At 54.8% G+C, this 22,408-nt stretch overlaps 9 protein-coding genes across 9 annotated transcripts; 4 read left to right on the top strand and 5 right to left on the bottom strand.

Annotated features, from left to right (window-relative positions):
* Window positions 1-129: 129 nt before the first annotated feature.
* On the bottom strand, window positions 130-804 carry W97_01802 (uncharacterized protein; the record flags this gene model as incomplete). Its single annotated transcript, XM_007779705.1, has 1 exon — window positions 130-804. One exon carries the CDS (start codon window positions 802-804, stop codon window positions 130-132), a length of 675 nt encoding a protein of 224 aa, XP_007777895.1.
* Window positions 805-2,240: 1,436 nt separating this feature from the next.
* W97_01801 (short chain dehydrogenase) lies at window positions 2,241-3,429 on the top strand (the record flags this gene model as incomplete). The annotated part of the gene is made up of 3 exons (XM_007779704.1): window positions 2,241-2,559; window positions 2,670-3,037; window positions 3,118-3,429. 3 exons carry the CDS (start codon window positions 2,241-2,243, stop codon window positions 3,427-3,429), a joined length of 999 nt encoding a protein of 332 aa, XP_007777894.1.
* Window positions 3,430-3,722: 293 nt separating this feature from the next.
* W97_01800 (uncharacterized protein) lies at window positions 3,723-4,461 on the bottom strand (the record flags this gene model as incomplete). The annotated part of the gene is made up of 2 exons (XM_007779703.1): window positions 3,723-4,159; window positions 4,269-4,461. The coding sequence occupies 2 exons, from the start codon at window positions 4,459-4,461 to the stop codon at window positions 3,723-3,725; spliced, it is 630 nt and encodes a 209-aa protein (XP_007777893.1).
* A 786-nt stretch (window positions 4,462-5,247) lies between these two features.
* Window positions 5,248-7,216, top strand: W97_01799 (uncharacterized protein; the record flags this gene model as incomplete). The annotated part of the gene is made up of 5 exons (XM_007779702.1): window positions 5,248-5,532; window positions 5,623-6,465; window positions 6,543-6,884; window positions 6,939-7,023; window positions 7,083-7,216. The coding sequence occupies 5 exons, from the start codon at window positions 5,248-5,250 to the stop codon at window positions 7,214-7,216; spliced, it is 1,689 nt and encodes a 562-aa protein (XP_007777892.1).
* A 112-nt stretch (window positions 7,217-7,328) lies between these two features.
* Window positions 7,329-9,093, bottom strand: W97_01798 (3-deoxy-7-phosphoheptulonate synthase; the record flags this gene model as incomplete). The annotated part of the gene is made up of 3 exons (XM_007779701.1): window positions 7,329-7,650; window positions 7,720-8,833; window positions 8,901-9,093. The coding sequence occupies 3 exons, from the start codon at window positions 9,091-9,093 to the stop codon at window positions 7,329-7,331; spliced, it is 1,629 nt and encodes a 542-aa protein (XP_007777891.1).
* A 944-nt stretch (window positions 9,094-10,037) lies between these two features.
* W97_01797 (uncharacterized protein) lies at window positions 10,038-10,502 on the top strand (the record flags this gene model as incomplete). Its single annotated transcript, XM_007779700.1, has 2 exons — window positions 10,038-10,310; window positions 10,398-10,502. 2 exons carry the CDS (start codon window positions 10,038-10,040, stop codon window positions 10,500-10,502), a joined length of 378 nt encoding a protein of 125 aa, XP_007777890.1.
* A 345-nt stretch (window positions 10,503-10,847) lies between these two features.
* Window positions 10,848-13,542, bottom strand: W97_01796 (uncharacterized protein; the record flags this gene model as incomplete). Its single annotated transcript, XM_007779699.1, has 2 exons — window positions 10,848-11,319; window positions 11,402-13,542. 2 exons carry the CDS (start codon window positions 13,540-13,542, stop codon window positions 10,848-10,850), a joined length of 2,613 nt encoding a protein of 870 aa, XP_007777889.1.
* Window positions 13,543-14,523: 981 nt separating this feature from the next.
* W97_01795 (NEK protein kinase) lies at window positions 14,524-17,118 on the top strand (the record flags this gene model as incomplete). The annotated part of the gene is made up of 4 exons (XM_007779698.1): window positions 14,524-15,978; window positions 16,040-16,266; window positions 16,341-16,653; window positions 16,717-17,118. The coding sequence occupies 4 exons, from the start codon at window positions 14,524-14,526 to the stop codon at window positions 17,116-17,118; spliced, it is 2,397 nt and encodes a 798-aa protein (XP_007777888.1).
* Window positions 17,119-17,458: 340 nt separating this feature from the next.
* On the bottom strand, window positions 17,459-21,852 carry W97_01794 (uncharacterized protein; the record flags this gene model as incomplete). Its single annotated transcript, XM_007779697.1, has 3 exons — window positions 17,459-20,557; window positions 20,611-21,268; window positions 21,317-21,852. The coding sequence occupies 3 exons, from the start codon at window positions 21,850-21,852 to the stop codon at window positions 17,459-17,461; spliced, it is 4,293 nt and encodes a 1,430-aa protein (XP_007777887.1).
* Between the last annotated feature and the right edge of the window lie 556 nt (window positions 21,853-22,408).

Raw genomic sequence — 22,408 nt, 5'->3', positions numbered from 1 at the left:
CAATGAAGAGAGTTCATGCAAACAGAGTTCATGGTCCACCCTGGGGTAGCTCGACTTTGAGCTGAAGGTCGAGCTGAAGGTCTGGCTCAAGGTCTAGGCGCTCCTCGGATGTCCTCATCCCTTCCGAAGCTAGCCCTGCTCGATGCAGTTAGGTGCGCGGAACGAGCCGGTCGCGGTGATTTTGCCGTTGCGGCAAACATATGAGGTGGTTGTGCATCTCAAGCCGTCTGGCCTTTCTTTCCACGTTGCGCCTTCGGGCCTTCCATTACTACACAGCACTGGAGGCGGCGGCAGGGTGATTCCACCGTTCTCCGCGATACATATGTCGTATCTTTTTTGAAGGTCTTGCGCTTTTGCATATGTCCCAGCCGCCATTGATCTGACTGCAGCGCAATACGTCTCTGCAATCGCCGTACAAGATCCGTAGGTCACGGGCTCGCACACCGTTGCACCGAGGATCTTCCTGCAATAGGCTTTACGGCATGCGTTTCTGAGGCCACCGCAGAAGTTGCTGTTGCACCCGTCGACGTTGGCGCCGATCGTGTAGTAGCAGCGGTCGTGCTCGTCGCAGACGCCTCCGAAGTTTGCACTCCCCCACTTGTCACGCACCTGGTTCGGGTTGTCGCTCCAGCTTGAACAGCCGTCGGGGCGCTGGGCAAAGCCGTCGCCTGCTTTTGGGAATTGGCCTCCGCAGGTAATGTCCGTAGACCTCGTCGTTACAGTTAGAGCGCGGGCTGCTACGCCGCTCTGCAAGCTGCATGTAGCTGCTAGAAGCCCGAGGATGATAGAATGGAAAAAAAACATTATAGTCTTTGTGAAAGGTTCTTCAGGTATGCATGAATAGAAGTGGCCGGGTGTTCAACTTATCGATACTGTGAACTTGGAAACATGTCTTTCTTTTTATAATGACAGTCTTATGACTGCGAAATCTGTCCATGGCGTACTGGTCGCAATGCACTTGGAAAAGGCGTTCTCTCTCCGGAAACGCCGTTCAGCCCATGATGGCAATGCATTCTCCAGCTGTGACACTTGTGAATTGCTACTGGTCCAGCGATTTATCCGCAGAACGGGCTGAGAGAGTACGGCGTGTATGTCAATCAGCTGAGCATTAGCACCAAGATTGCGAGGAGCGGACTTGCCGGAAGCGTCCTTGAATATCAGCTGCACACTAGTATCATTCAGTGTACCAAGGCACAAGACAGCGACGGGAGAAAGACTGAAAGATTAGGCAGAGTCGCAAAAGTAGAATTTATTTATAATATCCGCAGCCGCGGCTGTGCACCATGATACTTGTATCAGCTACACTAGCTTTGCCGTCCCTGATTGGCTAATGACAGGCAGTGTGGCTAGAGGGCTATGCTACTCTCCAAGACCGATGTGCCTGATAGTCTAGGACGGAAGAAGACTCAGGCCCAGCTACGGTTTACCGCTTGAACATCATCTTCTCACGGGCCTCTCAGAGCCGGATTCTGGGACCCTTCGATCGCCCACTTTTCTCGAACTCTGCCCTCTCGCGCTTGTTCTTCTCTTGATGTCTCTAATCGCTTTCCTTACACCGGCTTTGTATTGCTTCCTTTTCAGGCTCCTCTATTCCCGATCGGACGTTCAAGCATAAAGAATCTCAAATTTTGAACCTCGCTGTGTATGTTGAGACCCCTACGATTGCCCAGGAGCTTGTCCTCGACTGCCGCCCAACAAGAAGGCCTCTCACGAGATCGAGATTTTGCGGGCAGCTAAAGATAGATTAGTACTTAGGTGGATGACCACTAGCGAATCCCCACTGCTGTATGTTTTTGCATCTTTGCTGGTGGTGACTTTTTTATTTTCTCAGTGCCGAACCTGGCGTTTCCGACCGGAAGGCCCAAAACAGTATCCCGAGCCCCGCGTTATACCTCCGCATCTGTTCCCCTGTTGGCACCCACTTTAGAGAGGCACAAACACCGTGGGCTCGGGTGAGTTGCCCACCGAGAGCACTTTTGGTAGCTTGGCTGCAGTCGGCAGAGGCAGGTAGGTAATGCAGGTATGGAGTCGGGTTTCTTTCCTCTGTCGCTTGTCTCCCTCAACTTCGGATCTCCTCTCAGTCCTTCTGCTTGTGCTCCAGAGCCACTTCAATCGCATCTTCTACACCCTTCCATTACTAGCAGACACACGAAGCTTGCTTCAATCTCTTGAGTAGCCGCAGAAGAAGGGCCAAGATCCAAGGTTTTTAATTCACTTTACTACTCGAGACCCCATACGCCATGAGCACCCCAATCCGCCTCCTTCCTAATCTTATCCGCCGCGTCCCACTCGCCTCTCCAATTGCCCTTCGAGCATCATGTCTCGCCGCTCTCGCCAACCGAAGGTGCTTCGGCACCACCCGCCCGCTGAAGAATGCTGAGGGCCGTGGACCGCCGCAACCGCCTTCAGACGACAAGGCAGACGCAGCGCGGTCCTTCCTGGGCACGCAAAAGCGGCTTCCAGAGTTCAGCCTTACCGATAAAGTCATTTTGGTCTCAGGCGGGGCGCGCGGGCTCGGATTGACGCAAGCAGAGGCGTTGTTGGAGGCTGGGGCTACAGGTAAGATTATGTCATTCATCTTAGTCTCCTCCCAGCGGCCGCCGAATTGCAGAATGATAGAGATCAGAAAGGCCGCATAGAGGCCCGGCAGCTAACCATCTATACCGCAGTCTATGCACTGGACCGCTTGCCCGAGCCCTCGGAAGAATTCCCCAAGCTCCAAGCAAAGGCGCAGAACGAGCTAGGCACCGCCCTCCACTACCGCCAGATCGACGTGCGAGACGCCAGCTCCCTAACCCAGATAGTGGCGGACATTGCCTCCGAGCACGGGCGGCTCGACGGGCTGATCGCAGCGGCAGGCATCCAGCAGGAGACGCCAGCGCTGGAGTACACAGCCGAGGACGCGAACCGCATGTTCGAGGTGAACATCACGGGCGTGTTCATGACGGCGCAGGCGGTGGCGAAGCAGATGGTTAGGTTCGGAAGCGGGGGAAGTATTGTGCTTATTGCGAGTATGAGTGGGAGTGTTGCGAATCGGGTATGTGCTCCCTCCCTTCCAACCACACACTATTGTAGAAGTCCTGGTGCGTGGGAATGCGGGCGCTAACAGTGATACAGGGCCTAATCTGCCCCGCCTACAACACCTCCAAGGCCGGCGTCATACAGCTTGCGCGCAACCTCGCCATGGAGTGGGGCCAGTACGGCATCCGCGTCAATACCATCTCACCAGGCTATATTGTGACTCAGATGGTAACAATGTTGTTTGAGAAGTTTCCGGAGCGCGAGACGGAGTGGGCGACGCAGAATATGTTGGGCCGGCTGAGCAAGCCGCAGGAGTATAGGGGCGCGGCGGTGTTTTTGCTTAGTGATGCTAGTAGCTTTATGACTGGCGCGGATTTGAAGATCGATGGGGGGCATACTGCTTGGTAGGGCGGTTGGTGGGTATGTTGGGTCCAGTTGAGTGAGTCTGGCAGCCTATCACGTGGGAGGAGTCGGCGATATGGTTCAACAAAACCTCCAAAATTTGACGTATCAGCTCCGCTACCATGCCTACACGTTCGCCTGGTACTGGCAGAAAAAACCAACACCGTCAACCCCCAAAACTCCAGTGCAATGCCGTCTCCGCAAACCGTCCCTCTTCCCGTCCTTCATCCCCATTCTTCCTCAACAAACCCACACACTTATCGTCTCTGCCCCTTCATCGTCCTCCTCTTCAATCCACCTCACATACTCTCCACCACCCCCTTCGCCCCCAACCTCCCCACAATTCCCTTCCTCAGCCCTAAGCGCCGCTCAATCTCCTCCCCACTCAACCCCTTCTCATCCCTTAGCATCAACACATGCCGCAACAACCCCACATCCAAGAACTGCCTTCCCTGCGCTCCCCTCCCGCGCCGCGCCACCTCGTCGAACTCGCGCTCGGCCTCTTGCGCCAGGCGGTCGCGCGCCGCGAGCATCACGAGAGCTGAGTTGATGGGGGTGGGGTGGGAGGAGGATTGGTGGAGGGGGGAGGCGTAGGGCGAGGAAGTGGCGGTGGAGGAGGTAGCGGAGGGGTCAAAGGGTGAGGTCGAGGAGGGGGAGAAATGCGGGTGTGGGTTTACGGCGCCGAGGGAGCGGAGGGAGGCTGCGTAGGCGGGGTCGGAGGCGTCGAGGTTGATTGCTAGTGGGTTCGCTGTGTTAGCCGTGCGTGGATAAAGGAATTGGAGTGGCGCTGGAGGGGTTTGGAATCAAAGGTAACTGGAGAGAGGAGGGGAGTGAAACTAACATACCTTCATTTCTTGTTTCGCTCGCTCTGGCTTGTGGCCGTACGGTAGGTCCGGGTCTCGAGGGATCGCCTGGCGGTGGTGGTTGTGAGGGCGCGTTGCTAGTTCGTGGAGCAGCTGTGGTGGGAGGTGTTCGGGAGGGATATCTTCGTGCTGCACCGCTAGCTGTACGAGCTGCCTTTGAAGAAGATGAGCCCATATTTGCAGGGGCAAACCGGAGGGGTTTTTAGAGCTTTTGTATAGCTGGGGAGCTATCGAGCTCTACATGTCATCACGGATTTGCACCGGGGAAAGCTCGGGGGTTCAGGCTCTCTATGAATATGCTTGTGCTGCAATAGTCATGCTCCGCCTGGTGCTACATCTCACCTCGAATGTATGAATTCGTGCTGCTACTAGGCCTCAGCTCACATGAAAATTTAGAATGGATCAGGCAAAGCTAGGTGTAAGAGATGTCAGGAGTCCCCTATTCACAAATCATTACTTACATGTTACTATAGCATGGTGGTCAGCAACTCCGAAGACACTGAATCTAATCGGCGCGTTAAACACGTCGATTTCTTTTACATCAATCCCGTATGTCAACTTAACAATGTCCTCAGGCGTGCCTGGCTCTTGATTTCGCTTCCTGTTATTATCTCTTTTTCCGCGTGTCTCACATGCTTTGGCTTTCCTGCGTATGCTCGTTATCAATATTAGAATCTTGATCCAATGAGCACACCGAAGTGGACCAACATCAGCGCGGCAAGTAGAACAGCCAATACGGCAGGACAAGCGGGGCTGAATGGACGAACCTAAGATCGGCGCTGCAGCAGCCAAGCTCCACCTTCTTATCAACACCCAGCATGCCTCTATCAACACATCTACAGGCCGGAGATACCCCACTACAGGCCCTTCCTGGCCGCGGATGTAGATAGTTAAATATCTTCTACCATCGCCTTGTCATTCTGGGCCCCGTACTTCCCTGTTGTCTCATCAATTGTCCGTCATGACCTCCCATTCATCTCACCGGCGCAGCTGGCAAGACATCGCCAAACAAGCCCAGAAGCACCGAGATGAAACAATCGCAGCTGTCCAGCCCCTAGTCCCAGATGTGGCCTCTGACCTCCCACTCAACGTTTCCGGCATCCCCAAGGAGCTGCTCTCCGAGCGAGAAATCGAGATCACCGAGACTGCACCAGAGGACTTAGTGGAGCTTATGTCCACTGGTACCATCACAAGCACAGAAGTCACCACCGCTTTTCTACGGCGTGCTGGATCAGCACAGAAGCTGGTAAGACCTTGATGTTCAACGCACTCATTATTCCCTCCCCCTCGAGATACATGCAACCCCAACTGCGCGGACCAATAACCCTCCCCCCAGACGAACTGCTTAACCGAGCTCCTCCCAGCTCGCGCCCTCCTTCGCGCCGCCGAGCTCGACGACTACATCGAAAAGCACCGCCGCCCCATCGGCCCCCTCCACGGCCTCCCCATCTCTGTAAAAGAACACATCTCCCTCGCGGGCCTCGACTGCAACGGCGGCTTCATCTCCTGGGTCGGCCGTCTCGCGCCCCGCGATGCCTATATCTGCACGCTCCTCTGGCGCGCCGGCGCCGTCTTCTACGCACGTACGACTCAGCCGCAGACGCTGATGCACCTCGAGACGAGCAGCAATCTATACGGCGCGACTGTGAACCCGTTCCAGCGGGAACTGAGTTCTGGCGGGAGTTCCGGGGGCGAAGGTGCTCTGTTGGGGTGCCGGGGCAGCTGTTTGGGCGTGGGGACCGATATTGGAGGCAGTGTGAGGAGCCCGGCGGGGAATTGTGGGGTTTATGCGCTGAAGCCGACGAGTTATAGACTCCCGATTGGGGGCTTTACGGCTACGATGGTTGGGCAGGAACATGTTGTTCCGGCTGTGGGACCGATGTCGACGAGTTTGGGCGGGGTCAAGATGTTTATGAGGGCTATACTGGATCAGAAGCCGTGGTTAGTAGAGCCGAGTTGTGTACCCTTTGAGTGGAGGGAAGAGAAGAGTTGGCTGAGGGTGGATGGGGAGGGGAGGAAGAGGCTTAAGGTTGGGGTCATTTGGGATGATGGAGTTGTGAGACCGCACCCACCGGTCACAAGGGCGTTAAAGGAGGTGGTGGATAAGCTGGCGGAGGTCGATGGCATCGAGGTTGTCGAGTGGAACCCGTGGAAGCACGACTTGGCGTGGGAGATTATCGTAAGACTGAAATCCTTGTTGCCCACTTCTTTGCTAGTGCTGCAGCCGTCATGAGATGATATTGATTTTGATCCCAGGCTAGCCTCTACTTCTGCGACGCTGGCGCCGGAGAGACCGCAGCCATCGATGCCTCCGGCGAGCCCTGGCGACCGCTCTCTTCTTTCATCATAAAGGAGAATCCTTTTGTGAAGAACCGCATGATTGCCGACGTCTGGCGGCTGACAGAAATGCGCGAGCAATACCGCGCCGATTATGCAAAGATCTGGAACGACACCGCATGCGGAGCGAACGCCGGAGGCGCGGTAGATGTAATTCTGTGTCCTGTCACGCCGGGGGCAGCGCCGCCATTGGACTGTGCCAGATATTGGGGCTATACAAGTCAGTGGAACCTGTTGGATTATCCCGCATTGGTGTTTCCGGTATGCCTCGCAAGAATGATCTAAAGGGGGGACCCGTTTCATTGATATGCGCAGGTTACAAAGGTTGAACCAGAGGTCGACCTAGTGGAAGAGGGACATGAGCCGAGGAATGAGAAAGACAAGTATAACTACGAGCTCTGTATGTGATGCCTGGCGATCTCCCTTTTCATTCCTCACAGTCGACTAATAAGAATGCAGATAAGCCAGAAAAGTACCGCGGGGCACCAATCTCCCTCCAACTTGTCGCTCGCAGGTACGAGGACGAAAAAGTCATTGAGGCTCTCGAGTATATACAGCAGAGGATTGATCTTCCGTTCGTGGAAATGATATGATATTAGACGTATATGAGCTTAAGAAGTACGCCGGAAAAAATGCAGAAATCATGCTCGAGAGTTTTGAAATAAGAGATGTGGAGATCACAAGCTTTTACAGTACCGACACACACTACTCCCGCCCAGCTCTGGAGTCTCGCCGCAAGACCACGTTCTCCCCGCGATAATGTCCAGCAACCAGGAACGCCAACTCCAGGGCCTGCTTCTCGTTCAGTCTCGGATCGCAGAACGTGGTATAGTTCAGGCTCAAGTCTTCTTCGACCAGACCTTCGCTACCGCCGATGCACTCCGTGACAGCATCACCCGTCAACTCGAGATGCACGCCTCCAAGGAACGAGCCATGGAGCTTGTGGATCTTCAGCGCCGAAGAGAGCTCCGAGAAAATGCTGCTGAAATGGCGAGTCTTGATGCCCGTGGGCGTGCTCCGTGTATTACTGCAGAATTTTCGTCAACATTATGTTCCCAGTCATAGCCATTTCCACATCAGGAGTTTGTCGACTCACCCGTGCATCGGATCACACTGCCAAACAACAACATGCCCGCTCGCCTTAACCGCCTCAATATGTCCCGGCAGCATTGTCTCCACCTTGTCCTGACCATACCTCGTGATGAGCGTCACTTTACCGATCTCCTTCTGCGGATTGACGATGTCCAACAGCTCAACCAACTCCAACGCCTTCATCGACGGGCCGACCTTGATGCCGATCGGGTTCTCCAGGCCGCGGAAATACTCGACATGGGCGCCCTCGAGCTGACGCGTGCGGTCCCCAATCCAGAGAAAATGGGCGGAGGTGTTGTAGAATGCCTTGGCATCACCCTCAGCCTCGCCATCGATAGCGTTCTCGTCGCTGTCAACGCGCGCATCATCTGTTGCAAATGATGCCGGATACCCAGCCGGCCTTCTCAATCGCCTAGTCAGCGCCTCCTCGTACTCAAGCACCAGCCCCTCGTGACTAGTGAACAGCTCCACAGTCTGCAGTCCCGCGCCCGTGTCCACGCCAACCGTGCGCATGAAGCGCAGAGAATCCGTAATGCTGCTCACGATGCGCTGGTATCTTTCCTGCAGCGCCGGGTCCCTGACATGGCCAAGGCCCCAGTCAAGCGGGTTATGCAGATCCGCGATCCCCGACGCCAACTGCGCTCGGACGTAGTTAAGCGTTGCAGCGGAGTGGAAGTACGCCTGAACCAGCCGGCCGGGATCCAAGTCTCTGGCGGCGGGCTCAAAGCCGTTCAGGATATCCCCGCGAAAGGAAAGGACAGTAGCCCCGTTCACGGTCTCCGTGGGCGAGGACCTCGGCTTGGCGTACTGCCCCGCCATGCGTGCGATGCGGACGACAGGCTTATTGGCGCCCCAGATCAGCACGAGCGACATTTGCAGCAGGAGCTTGATCTTGGCGTCGATGGGGGAGTCGGAGCAGTAGGAGAAGAGCTCGGCGCAGTCGCCGCCTTGGAGTAGGAAGGCTTTGCCCAGAGCGACGTCGCGGAGGGAGGACTTGAGTTTGTGGATCTCGGTGGGCGTGACGATTGGGGGGAGGTGGGAGAGTTGGCTGAGGGCGGAAGTCACGGCGGAGGGGTCGGTGTAGGAGACCTCTTGTTTGATGGGTTTGGTGCGCCATGCTGGGAGACTGTTAGCATTGATTTCGCCCTTGTTACGCAGGTGATATGAGGAGGTGGGGGTGCGTACATGAAGGTGACCACGTATCCACTGGGACGGACTTCAGAGGTCGCTCATTCGGTAACGGCTCCGGAGGATTATCAAGAAATTGCTGAGCGATGAATGCCGAGGCAGCTGCGTTGTCACTCTGAAACTGCCGTGCGCCATTTGCCTGGAACTGCTGCGCATAGCCCTGCAGTCTTGCAAAAATGTTGTCGTCCATCGTGGGCAATGGACATCCGTCCCTCCCCGTGATCGAACCGGATGAAGGTCGCTTGCGGTTCTCCAGAGTGGTCCAACGTCCTACTCGCGCTTTATAAAGCTATGATTCTTTTTAACACGGCAGGTACCGTGAAACGCTCTGAGGCCTGTAAGGAATAAGCACGATGGTCGACATCTGAAATCATACGCAGCCAGAGCCCAAGCTAAGCGAAACTGAATTTGGGAGCTTGAGTGAAGGAAACAGGGAGGACAAGGTCTGGATCACCCATGAAAAGCTAACAGGAATGGTCTATGAAGAATTTGCGACTTCCTGAACCTATGGGCTCGGGTAATGCAAGCAGAGCAGCCCGGCATCGAAGCCTCAATGCCAAACCTTACATAAAGCAAAACGCAGCGAGAACACCGACCTCTTCCAGACTCAGGCCGCGGACGCCAGCACTATTGTTTCACAGATAGACGAGAAAGAGAAGCAGACAGATACAACTTCGAAATTTGTAGATGACTCACTTCAATTCGCGCAGACAGAGAGTGAGGAAGCCTACAGCTCAAGAGCACTACAGTAGAAGCCACGTTTGCTGATGTGAGAATTTTGGAAAAGCAGCAGCAGCAGCCGGCGCACTGGTATCTGCCCCTCACGACTTTTCTTTTTTCGAAAACGAACTGCGTACCTGTAGATAGGTTGTTTTGCTGGTGCTACAATTTATAGAGAAATAATATCGAAGTATTCCTGACCGCCAGAGTAGCAATGGGGCACACCGCATGACCCAAACCCGCAACCTCCGGCGTGCCGAACCATCCCCATCCGCACCCTCTAACGCTTTGGATATCTGATGTTCAGGTTTTAAAATCCAATTGTGCTCAAGCGCCCACCATAACTGCACTTCACATTATTCCCTAGACTCCAGTCCTTCGCAATACTCCGCGCCCAGCTCCCCCAAACCTACAATGGCAGAAGAGCCCCAACCGCCAAACGTCCACGAAGGCGCTTCAGACCCTGCTCCCCCGGAGAAAATCAGCGCCGAGGACCGCAAAGCAGCCGCCGCGCTTTCGTCGCTGGATGCACGCGGCGAGGATGACGATGCGCCGGCCGGGAAGAAGGAGGTCGATACCGAGGCGCTGGGGAAGGCGATGAGGGGGCTGGATGTTAAGGAGGAGGGGAAGAAGGAGGAGGTGAAAAGGAAGGTTGTTAAGGTGGATCAGGGGGATGTGGCACTTTTTGTGGGTCTAAAAATTCGTGGGTGGGAGAGCTGGAAGGAGGAGAAGGGGAATGGAGAGTGGAGAACTGGGCTGACAATGTGCGCGTAGGTCGAGCAATTGGAGCTGTCGAAGGCGAAAGCTACGGAGCTGTTGAAGGCGCATGAGGGGGATGCAGTCAAGGCCATGTCTGCGTTTGTCACGGCATCGGCATAATGGAGTCTTGGGTACACGGCGTTTGGAGATCAGAGAAGCATGGGAAAAGCATTGCAGGCGTTGGAGTATCGACTGGGTAGGATGGATATCGAGTAGTATTGCTGCCAAGAGCTACTGTAACAAAGCTAGCACACCCAAGCAGCAGAAATAGCACGAGAAGTAGACACCCAGCGCAGCCAGCTTCGGACGCCTACAAAACCTCCGTGCCCGGGTATCTCGCGAGCATCACCGAAACTCCAGGTTAATTGCCCCCAAACGCACCAAATCTCAGCGTACTGGAACGGAACGAAACGAAACCCTACCGCCAGCGCCAATATGAAGCCTCTGGAACTCGAGCCTCACTCTCTAGAATAGCCCTCTGCCCGCACCACCAACAGCAGGAAACATACTCATCCTCCCCGCCTTCGCCCTCAACAACCGCTGCTTAAACGGCGTCTTCTCCTCTCCCAACTCCTCTTCTCCAAACAGGTTCTTCCCCTCCTGCTTCGCCGGGCACGTCTTCTGCTCCAATGCCTCCGGGTGCAAAAAATACGGCGTCGTCGGCGAGTAGGTCGTCTTTGTTGACTTGAGGATATCCGGCGTCGGCACGTTCTCCTTTTCCTCGGGCGTCTGCATCTGGGCTGACTGCGCTGCGGACTTGGGCGTGCTGGGGGCGGGAGTGTTGATGGGGAGCTTGAGGGTTATGTCGGAGAGCGGGGTGCTGGGGCGGGAGCGGGTGGAGCGACGCGGGGTGGCGGGGGGTTGGGGTTGGCCGGGGATGTGAGTGAGGTCAATCAGGTAGGCGGATTCAGAGACGCGGTGGTTGAAGCGCTCGCAGCTGGAGGTTGTTAGCATTCGTTTCCTCCGAGTTCGCTTCCTATCTACGTCCGCGAATTATGCTGAGAATGGAAGGGACTTACTCAATCGGCCAAGCAATGTTAACACACTTGACAGCCCCGTTGCTCGCTACCACCTTCTCCAGCGTCATCTGCTCGCCGTCCTTGAACAGCACGTGTGTGACTGGGTCGCTGTTGCTTGTCCACTGGGGCACAACAGTCGCACCCATCTCCTCCAGCAGAGGGATGAAGAACTCGCCGGCGTCGGCGCCTTCGACGGTGCGCACATCAACATAGAAGACGCAGTCTGAAATCAGATTGCCATCCGGACCGGCTTGGGGTGGCTCTTCGCAGATCGGCTCTTCGGAAGTCCAAGTCACCGTCTTCTTGGGCGAGCCGAACTTCTGAGGCGAGCGGAGAGCTGATTTCGTTGGTGAAAGCGGCTGGGCAAGGCTGTCGCTGAGTAGAGCAGGCTTGCGCGCTGAGGCTAGCAGGTCGTTCATTGAGGCTCTAGCTCCTCTTGCAGACATTGCTATGGCTTCCTCGAACATCGCCGCTTGTTGCGCAACTCTTGACGGCGTACTCGGTGGCAGTGGAGGCAGATCTGGTATCCGCTTCGTCGCGGAGAAGTCAATGACGGAATCCAGTTCCTCCGCCTGCTCGGTAGACCTTGCCGGCATCTTCTGTGACGGAGTAACTGGGGTGTAAGGCGCAGATTCTGCTATCTCTGAGTCGTTGTCTTTTCTCGCCTTCCGAGATGATCCGGTTGCGAGTGAGTACAACATTGCGCCGAGCTCCATCTCTTTCTTCTGTCCTGGAGTAGCTGCTGGCGTTCCAAAGAGGGACTCCAGCTTCAATGGTGAGACGGTAGGTGACTGGTACTGCAAGAGTTCTTCCTCAATCGCCTGCGTGGTCGTAGGAGCTGCTGGTGGCTCTGTCGGTGTTCTCTGGTGATGAGGCGACTTGTGCGTAGGAGTAGTGGGCTCCTGCTCAGCGATTGGAGAAGGGAGGTTAAAAGCCGGCGGAGGCATCAATTTCAATGGTGATCTTAGGTGCATCTTGCGGGCTGAGGTGCCCAGTAACGAGGTCTTGCCGTGAAACGGGGTCTTTTCATCCTTGGTCGGTGAAGTCGCGCTTGGCTGGAAGTCCAGTGGTGCTTTACGTGGCGACACCTGGATAAGAGACATATTGCCGTCGAAATTGCAGCTTCCACCCTTAGTAGGCGATGCGGCGAAGAGCGTGCTCTCAGTTGGGGCCTTCTTCGGTGACGCCCTAAGAAGTGACTCTTGCTGGATATTCTCACTAGAGTGCTTCGTCGAGCATGCAGCCGCAATTGGAGCTTTGCGCGCGCTTTGCTGAAGTAGAGAGGTCTTCATCTGCGATTCTCCGCCAGCTGCTCTCACTGGAGTGGCTTCCACCGGTACTTTGCGCGGCGAACATTGCAGGAGCGAGGAGGTCTGCATCGGGTCGGCTGAACCATCGAGCTTCCCAGGAGTCTTCGGTGGGAGCTTCAGCGGTGATGCGGCAGGCGCTTTACGGGCCGACTGCAGGAGTAAAGATGACTTGAAGGGTGTCTTGTTGTGCGGTAAAACACTTGAGGACTTCGAGTGGACTGCGTCATTCTTATTCTCCAATAAGACGAGATGATGGTGGTTTTCCCTTGCGTCTGTCTCCGGTCCCCGTGTAGCCGTATTCGCTGCTTTCTCTGCAAAATGTGTCTTCGCTTTAATATTGACGTTCTGAATCTCTACCAACGGGCTAGCGCTCTTCGATGGCGCGGTGTCGGCGGACTTCTTTGGTGTTGCGACGGGAATCTTGCTCCCTTTTGCGAGAGGTGGAGCCATTTCCTCGCTCTTCTCTGGCACTTCTTCTATGATGTTCTTGGTTTTTGCCACGGGCTCACTTGCTTTGGCAGTTTTGGATGCTTTCCCTGCCCTAGTCGACCTGGTTGTGATTGTGATCTTGTTCGTCTCCGACTTCTTCGCGGTTGCGCTGGACGACTTCTTCGCAGTGGATGCCGCTGTCGGAGCCGTAACTGATTTCGGCTCGTTCGCCTTCTTCTGTTCAGCAACTGCTGACGCAGTCTTCTTCTTCTTCTCCGGTTCTGGGGCGGGCTCTTCGACAGCCCTCTTCCTCCCTCGGCGCGGTGGTTCCTTCAGACCATTCTTCGCTGGTGATGGCGGGTTGTCCGTCTTCTTTGCTCGGGCTCGAGTGACTGCAGGCATGTTGGATCGGTAGCTGGATCAGAGGGGGTTGGTTGCAATTTTACTGAACTGAGCATGGAAAGCGCGATGGAATTATCTGGTTAATCTGCAGCCGCGGTTGGGTGGTTCTCATCCGATAGGAATGTTTGCTGGGACCTTGTTGGCCCGGCGATAATCAAGCATGACGTCACGTGACTGGGATAGCGATGACCTTTGGAATCATCCCGACTTGAGCCTCGCTACCCAAACACCGAGTTACTTACAGCTTCCCGCCTGTACAGAACGTGTTTGACTTCTCATTGAAAACCTATGGCTCTGTCTCAAGGGCGGACATGCCGCTAGCATATGGCACCGCCCTCGAAGAGGGCTGCATAATCTTCGCCGCATCCCCGGAGCGGATACACGAACATGGCTCAAACCGCAGCCGTCTACTCGTACTTAGTTAGTAGGCGAGTCCTATAGAACAAACCCAATCCACCATAATTCAGGAACTCAGAGTATCCATTTTTCGAGAACCTCTCCTCTCGAGAGAGCAAAGGCAAGCTATGTTCCGCAACTGTCAAACAAAGACTTTCTATGTCTTTGCCGCTTGAAGCGGAAGATGGTCGCTTTCGTCGCTATTTGTTCTTCTCCACGATACTCCCAAAGCATCTAAAACAAAGCAATCTCTCCCGCTTGCAGGACAAAATCCGGCCGAGCTTCAAGCCAGCTCCGTACGGCCCCTCAATCGTCTCGTGGCTGATACAGCACTTGTTTTGCTGGTCATTTACTACCGGAGCACTCTTTCCTCTGTATCAGTTCTTCTCTCGTGCTCGCTTAGTTTACGCTATCGTATTGGTTCTTGCATGCCAATCCTGCTCGATCCTTCTTCACCTAGTACGTAGCCCCGGTTTTCAAGGGTGAGGTGGAGAGAGAAATTCATCAAACAGACAGCCGTCAATACGCGACATTAATCCCACGTGTCAGACACCTAAAGGGATTCGGGATACCTGAATAGCCCATATGGCTCGACAGAAGAACGCTCGTCGGACACCTAGCCTCGAGGAAGGCGAGATACGAAACATTCAAACCGGGAATGATCATCTGCCCGCCCAACGGAAGATCTACCAGCAGTCTGGCAACTCAAGCAGCGCAGGTCGGAAGCGCAAGAGTCCCAGCGCTGAGGCCAGCCCTCTTCCTAGTATACCACCGTCGGAATCTGCCGATCCATATGACGGAAACGAGAACAAGAGTCCGCCAAACAGCAAGCGAAGGAAGCAGCCCCCTTCGCCCGCAGCCGCAAAGTCAGGAAGCCAGGCAAGAGCAGGCGCTACAATCACTTCGAGCCGGTCGCAGCGTACGAGCACCAAAGCTGCGTCTACCCCTTTTGCTCAAGTTCCACCGTCAGCATCCCCCCTCCCCGACTACGAATTTTACGAGGAGAGTTCGTCGAATAGTAATGGAACCAAACAAACTCCTCCACCCACTGGCGATAGACAAGGGAGGCATGCAGACGACCCGATCTTGATCGGTTCGAGTTCGTCAAGGCGTGATGGTACCGCAGCTGCAATCAGAACTCCTGTTGCGTCACCATTGACACCGCCGCCTCTGGATCCCTTGAAGGAGAAAGCCAACCCGCCGAACAGTAAGAGAAGCAAGCAGCCTCACTACAACAGTGCTGCCGCAAACAGTAGCATAGCAAACATCATCCACGATATGAGACTGAAGAAATCGGCACGCGAGGATATGTCAAGCGCCCCAAGTCCAGATATCCGTCCAGGTATTCACCCAGATCGGCAGGCGCTCATGGCTCTTCCTGCGTCTGAGTCAGCTCACTCACCTACGCCTGCAGATTCTCCGGCCCGAAGCAAGAAACAGAGTGTTCAAGGAGCCAAATCACATGCTGGGACTGCCCCGGACCAGCCTCAGCATGCCATACGCAACGCACCCCAAGGCGTCAACAACGGGCAAGGTGCTGCTCCCGAGGTGATCGATTTGGGTTCCGGCAGTGAAGACAGTGAAAGTCAAAAAGACGCTCGCCCTCCTGAGGTGATCGATTTAGTGACGCGCTCCGGCGATGAGAATGCTGGAAGTCCAAAAGGTGGTCGCTCCCGAGGTGACAGACCTTCCAACAAAGCTGGAAAGCAGCCAGAGGTAGCTCTTCCGAGGAATCCGCCAAGAGGGATTGAGAAGAATGCTGCGGGCGTCTATATCGCAGGTTGGGACAAAGAGACCTCAACATCAGCTCCATTCCGGCCGCACATTCATTCTCTCACCAGAATGGCCAAGGAGTACAAGGCGAAGAAGGCCCTGGATAAGCAGAAGCGAGACGCCGAGGGCCTTCGTCGACGGCACGAGACTGAGTTGACAGCCACAGAATATCTACCTGGTCACATCATTGGCGCTGAACTCGGCCAGGGTGGATTTGGTGTAGCATCGGTTTGGGTGAAGCTCGATAAAGAGAACAACATCGTTGACGTATGTTTGCCAATGAGCACTGAAATTGAGGGCGGGCGAGACTAACTAAGGCATTTAACAGCGATCAGTAATGAAATATTGCGGCTCCGAAGACCCAGATCGCCCTAAGAAGTTTGACGATCCGCCAATGGAAGTGGAGCTCCTGATGCGACTCGCCGGCAACAGTGACCACATCAGTGCGCTTCGGAACTATAGAATCGCCGATGATAGGACAGAATACTGGGTCATTATGGACTTCGCGCCTTTTGGAGACTTGAGTGGATTCTGGTGGGACTATGCTAAGAAAGGGTACGGTGATATAGAATATTGTCCATGTTTTAGGCTGGCACACAACACTGCGAACATTGCTGACTCCGAGGCAGACAAAATATACCTGAAGCCTTTCTCTGGTACGTATTCTATGCCCTTGTTAAGGCGTGCATCGTCTGCCGTTACGGTACCGAGGAGCCAGACACGTACCACGACTCCTACACCGACAACTGGAGAGAAGAAATCGTGCACTGCGACCTGAAACCGCACAATGTGTTTCTGGGCGACCAGATCCCCTATGCTTTCGACTGCTTCTTTGGGTCCTATCCGGGTCCCAGGCTAGGTGACTTTGGCTGCGCGATTCCCGTGAGGAATGACAGAAGCGGTCCACATAGGGGCGGCGGCACACCAGGGTTCGAAGCTCCAGTAAGTTGCTCCATAGTCACTATATCTGCATCCTTGCCTCCAGACTAATATCCCCTGTCATAGGAGCAATATCCCGCAGCTTACCCCAACATTGAGCACCGCCAGGTCCCCAAACTCGCCTGGACCAACGTCTGGGGCATCGGTGCCGTCATGGCTACACTAATCTATCAAGCCGACAATTACGCGCAGCAATTCATATGCTATGATGATAACGGCCAGCTGGAGTTGCGCGTAGACGATGCGGCGGTGACTTGCAGCCGCGCATTAAGGGACTTAGTGAGTGCGTGCCTGGCCGCACGGGCGGAAGAGAGGCCTCGGCTGGAATACCTTCTGTCGCACATTGAGAGAAACGTACAAGTGTTACGGAAACGACTGGTTGATTACGGGGCTTCCTTGAATCCGCTGGACCTTCAGGGTGATAGGTTTGCGGTTGGAAATCATTTTACGGCGCCGCCTCGTGATTGATCACACTCTGCTCGAACAGTAGATACGATTCACCTTGGGTAATCAGACACTTAAAGCGCGTAGTACTTCCTGACTTCGAATATTCGTGACCAAACAACCTCCATATTGTTCGGGAGATACCATTGATCTCAAAGCTTTTCTGGTCTTGATCTACGCAGACTGCGCTCTCCGTCAGGACTTCATCTAGGTACATTTGCTTCCAACGCGGCCTTAGACCAGCACCACTATCGAATCACTAATCTAGCCAACCTATGGCACTAGAGCAAAGTAACACAGCCTGTAGTCGCATGCAACGCTAAAGAATCCTATTACAAACATCTCTAAACTCCCCTCGACCACCCTACCCACCACCACCCACTTCCCCCTCCCCACTCCACTCCCCCGCAGCCAACAACCTAGCAAAAGGGCCCTTACCCCTACTCAACTCCTCGAAAGCCCCCTTCTCGACCAGCCTCCCCTGCTCCAGCATAAACACCCTATCGGCCACCCTCATCATCTCCCTCGCATGCGTGATAATCACAACCGTCATCCCGCCCCTCTCAACCAAGCGTTTCACACTCTGCCGCACCAGCTCCGCACTCACGACATCCAAGGCGCTGGTCGCCTCATCCAGCACAAGCACATCCGGCTTCCGCACCAGCGCCCGCGCTATCGCGACCCGCTGCGCCTGGCCCCCTGAGAGGCCGAGCCCGCCTTCGCCGATTACGGTGGCGTAGCCCGAGGGCAGGGACGCGATAAACTCGTCGATACCGGCTGCTTCGGCGGCGGCGCGGATAGAGCGAGGGGAGCGGAAGGGGCTCGACGAGCGCAGGCCGTAGGTGATGTTTTCGGCGACGGTGGCGGGGAAGAGGACGGGGGTTTGGGAGACGATGGAGATGAGTGAGCGGAGGGTTGGGGTGTGGAGGTGCTTGATATCTCTCCCTGCCAGCGTGATGCGTGGGAGAGTTTCGAAGGGCGCGAGCGGCGTGCTGTATAGGTTCAGCAGCAGCGCTGCGGTGGTCGATTTGCCTGAGCCGGAGGCGCCGACAATGGCGACACATGTGTTTGCGGGGATGGAGAGAGAGACGTCTGAAAGGACGGTTGCGGCAGGACGGGTCGGGTAGGAAAAGGTTACGCCATTGAAGGCGATGTCGCCGACTGCGGCGACTTGGGTGCTGCCGAGGTGCTCGTGCGAGGTTCTTGGAAGGGTAGAGAGCTTCAGGAGACGCGTGGCTGTGTCGCGGGAGGAGCTCAACTGCGGGATGAAGGCTACGATGCTGTTGACGTTCGTCATACTCATCAGCAGCTGCGTGAACACGATCATGATGTCTGTGGTTGTGAACTGCCGGGATGAGACGAGAACCGCGCCGTAGTAGAAGAGGAGCGCTTGGATGAAGAGTATTGCGGCGTCGGTAAGGCCGAAGAAGATGCCTGAGAAGGCGGCGCGTCGTATGCCGAGTTTCAATGCGGCTGCAGTGGATTCGTGGTACTTCTCGAGGAACATATTCTCCAGCGTCAGGGATCGTACCGTCCTGATGTTAGTGATGGCCTCCTGAGCGATCATGCCGGTGGCTTCTGCGGCTGTGATGCAGAGCCCTTCCGACTTTGCGCTGACATGGCCATATGTAGATGTAATGGCGTACAGGACCGGAGCCATAGCCAGCCCAACCATTGTCAGCTTCCAGCAGGTTGCCAAGCTCCAAATGATAGAAGTCGTCATCATCAAGACAGCCACGAGGATCAGGCCAGCAAAGCGACCAAGTAAGTTTCGCATGTCTTCGGCATGTCGATCGAGACATTCGGCGAGTCGAGAGACACTGTTGTCTGCGTGGTCCAGGTACTCTCGAGGCTGGTCAAGTATCCGTCTGAACGCTTCTGCACGCACGCTGTTGATCCAGGCTTGTCCGCAGTATTCGAGCAAGAAGTTCATCAAGTAGCTCAACGTAGCGTCTGTAATGGCAATGGAAAGGATGGCCAGAGAGTATCTCAAGGCCTTTTCCTTCCGGCCCGTAGCAACGTAGAAAGTCTGGATCAACTTCGTGAAGAAGAACGAGAAGACGGGAGTGGCCACTGCGTGCATGGCAGCACACAAAAAGCCAATGACGATGAGAGCCTTGATCTTCCACGAGACTGAGGGCCAGACCGTGCCTAGGATTCGCCTCATGGTATACGCTTCGGTTAAGGTCTTCTCTGCTCGAGGTTTCCTGAACACGCGCTTGAGATTAACCGGCTTTGGCGATATTTCGCCCGCTTCGACAGCTATCGAGTGATTTCTGCGAATCCTGACGCCAGACAGCCGATTCTGCACGGCAACGCTCCCACTTCGAGCAATCAGCTGGTGCAGATCGCCGCCCTCGACACCAGGCATGTCATGCGCGATCGCTTGGAATGAGTCTTCAGATGATGTAGGACTGTGCCGCTTCGCAGATGAGCTTGGCGAGGGTGGTAATAGCTTTGGCGATATGATATCCTGCGGTAACTTCTGGAGAAGTGGTGCAAGGCCGATTGGTACGTACTGTGAGTGTCTCTGAGTAGCTACACCGGCGCCTTTGGCGAAGGTTGGCATGTATCGCATATGTGGTGTGGGAGGCTCTGAGAAGAAGGCGTCCAAAGAGTCCTCGCTGCTCAATGACTTCAGACCTGGGTCCGTATATGCCGAGGACGAATCGGACAACAACGAGTGTCTTGTTTTCGGCAGTTCTTGATCCTCGCTTGTGGCTTTCACGTTGTATTGACTTTCTTCTCCCCTTAGGGTTTCCATGAAACCTTGGAATGGAGAGCCATGCGCTGCTTCCATGGCTTCACGGAAGCCCTCTTGCACGATCTCACCCTTCTCCAACAGATATACGTAATCCTCTTCCAAGATTTGCGAGATGTCATGCGTGATACATATCGTCGTTTTCCCTTTCCGCCAGAACCTGATGGCTTCAAGGATCAGGGACCGGCTAATATAGTCGAGTGCGCTCGTTGACTCATCCAGTATGAGAATCGGTGTATCTCGGATCCGAGCGCGGGCCAATGCCATACGTTGCCTCTGCCCGCCGCTCAAAGAGCTACCTTTAGACCCGACGATGGTGTCATAACCCTGCGGCATGTCGTTCACTACTTCTTGCAGTAGCGCAAATTGAGCGGCTTCTTTCACCTCTTCCAGTGTCACATCCTGGAAGTCTGATCTGCCAAAGGAGATGTTCCGGAACACTGTCTCATTAAATAGCGTGCTGGTTTGCTCAACGAGCAGGATATTTTTGCGTAGCCATAGAACGTCGTAGGCCTTTAGTGCGTTTCCGTCCAGAAAAATATCTCCGCTCGAAGGCTGGTAATATCGCATGAGAAGCTGGCCAACAGTGCTCTTTCCTGAGCCACTTCTACCAATCACGAATGTCATCTCGTTTGCTTTGAAGTATAGCGACGACTCCTTCAGCGCAAGCTGTTTGGGACGTGCGGGGTACGCGAACGATACCTGAGAAGTTCAGTCAGCTGCAGCATCGTCGCTACCAGAGTGGGAATCCGTACGTTTCTGATCTCTATGTTCCCCACACAATGCTCCGGCTGAAGGCTGCCCTTCTCCACTTCTCCACCCTTCGGCACTTGTTCGATGATCGCGCGCAACCTAGCCCCGGCTGCCCTGCCCTTCTCAAGAACAATGAGCTGGGGCAAGAACTGCATGAAGCCCTGTGTCGCCATGAGTGCAGCCCAGAAGCACGTCAAGATCTTAGCAGGGTTGCTTTTGGCCTGATCGACGAGCATGGTTCCGTACCAGAAGCCTTGGACAAACATGCTCAGGGTGGCAAGCCTGATAAATCCCATCTCGAGCGCGATCACGTTCGCTTGGCGAGCATACCACGACGCGGCCTTCCCAATGGCCTGTATGTATTTCCAGTTCTCGGAGTCTTGACCGTTGAAGCATTTGACCGTCTCGATATTGGAAAGTGACGTTGTCGCGAATTTCAAAGCTTCTGATAGCGATTCGTGCTGGTTCTCGACGTACCGCTGCATTTTCGAGGACAAGTACGCTACCACCACACAGCAAACCGGCACGGTGGCCAGGATTACGAGTGTCAACTTCCAAGAGAAGTACATTGCCATGGCGAGTGAGAGGATGGTCGTCGCAAAACTCTGGAACGTGTATCCGAGAGGCTGTGATGTTGCAAGTTGCAGCTCCTGGACCTGCCTGCCCTACTGTTAGACCAATGTGTGATATGTCTTCGCTGCAACTCACATCTGTAGCCGGGGGAACAGCGCCCCTACCCCACTTTTCCGCATGTCATACCACTCTATGTCCTTCTCAAGCAAATTTCTGAACAGCCGCTCTCTAGCGTTCTTCCCTTGCAGCTCGCCGAAGGTGAGCCACGCGAAGTATTCTCCGGCATGGTAGCACCAGCTCGCTGACGCCAGACCGGCGAGCCAGCTGCACCACTTCGAGACTTGCTTTACGAGTTGTTCGCCGCTCAACTGGCCAGCGCCGAACTGGACGAAAAGGTTGAAGACCTTGCCTAGAAGAAATGCCTGCACTGGTACCACGAGGCCTGCGGTAATCGAGAATGTGATGCCAGCGAGTAAGACCCAGATATGCCGCCTTGTGGTGAAATAGAATAGCGCCTTCCATTCGGGCTGTCCTGGTGGCTCGCCGTTGTCCTCGTGTTCTTCTGTGCTTTCTCCGCAATCGTTGTTCTCTGCTTCGATTTCTTCCGCGGAATGACTGCTAGAATTTCTTTGATTCGGTGAAGGGTCAGTCTGGTTGGGCTTGGTATGCATTGGGTTCGGGTTCCGCGAGCGTCCATTCAAGTTGGTAATGACTGGAGTACGGCGAGCTTTATGAGCGTCATGAAACTTGAGGCACCATAGCTAGACAAGAAGCTGAGATCTTGCTCGTAAGATCAGACTCAGAGATAAACGCGAGGTGCATGTGGTGAGTGAGACCAGCTTTGTGATTGTGGTTGGCGAAAACCTCTCCTTTGTTCTCTTTGACCACAATGCTAAGACGACCGGATTTGCAAGACTCGCGAAACCATGAAACGTTACAATCCTAAGTATTGAGAGTTTTGAACGATTCACTGCCAGCACTAGAAGTCCGGGATTGTTTCTCAAGATATTCGCGACATGTGATTTCGTGACCAACCTATCTCCATGGCAACATTTCCACCATGTTATCCTCCGCAGCGACCCGCTACAATATTTGTAACGCGTTCTTGGCGCAAACCTGCGTTACAGACGGCGCCGATATCAACATTGCGTCCTTGGACAAATTCTGACCTCGCGAAGGCTTTTTGGGGCCGAGTCGCGTCGTTGCAGGATCCCAGTGGACTAAATT

The sequence above is a fragment of the Coniosporium apollinis genome (assembly GCF_000281105.1).
Source record: "Coniosporium apollinis CBS 100218 chromosome Unknown supercont1.6, whole genome shotgun sequence".
NCBI lineage: Eukaryota > Fungi > Ascomycota > Dothideomycetes > Coniosporium > Coniosporium apollinis.
The sequence above is the reverse complement of the archived record's forward strand: the minus strand, read 5'-3'. Positions and strand labels throughout refer to the sequence as shown.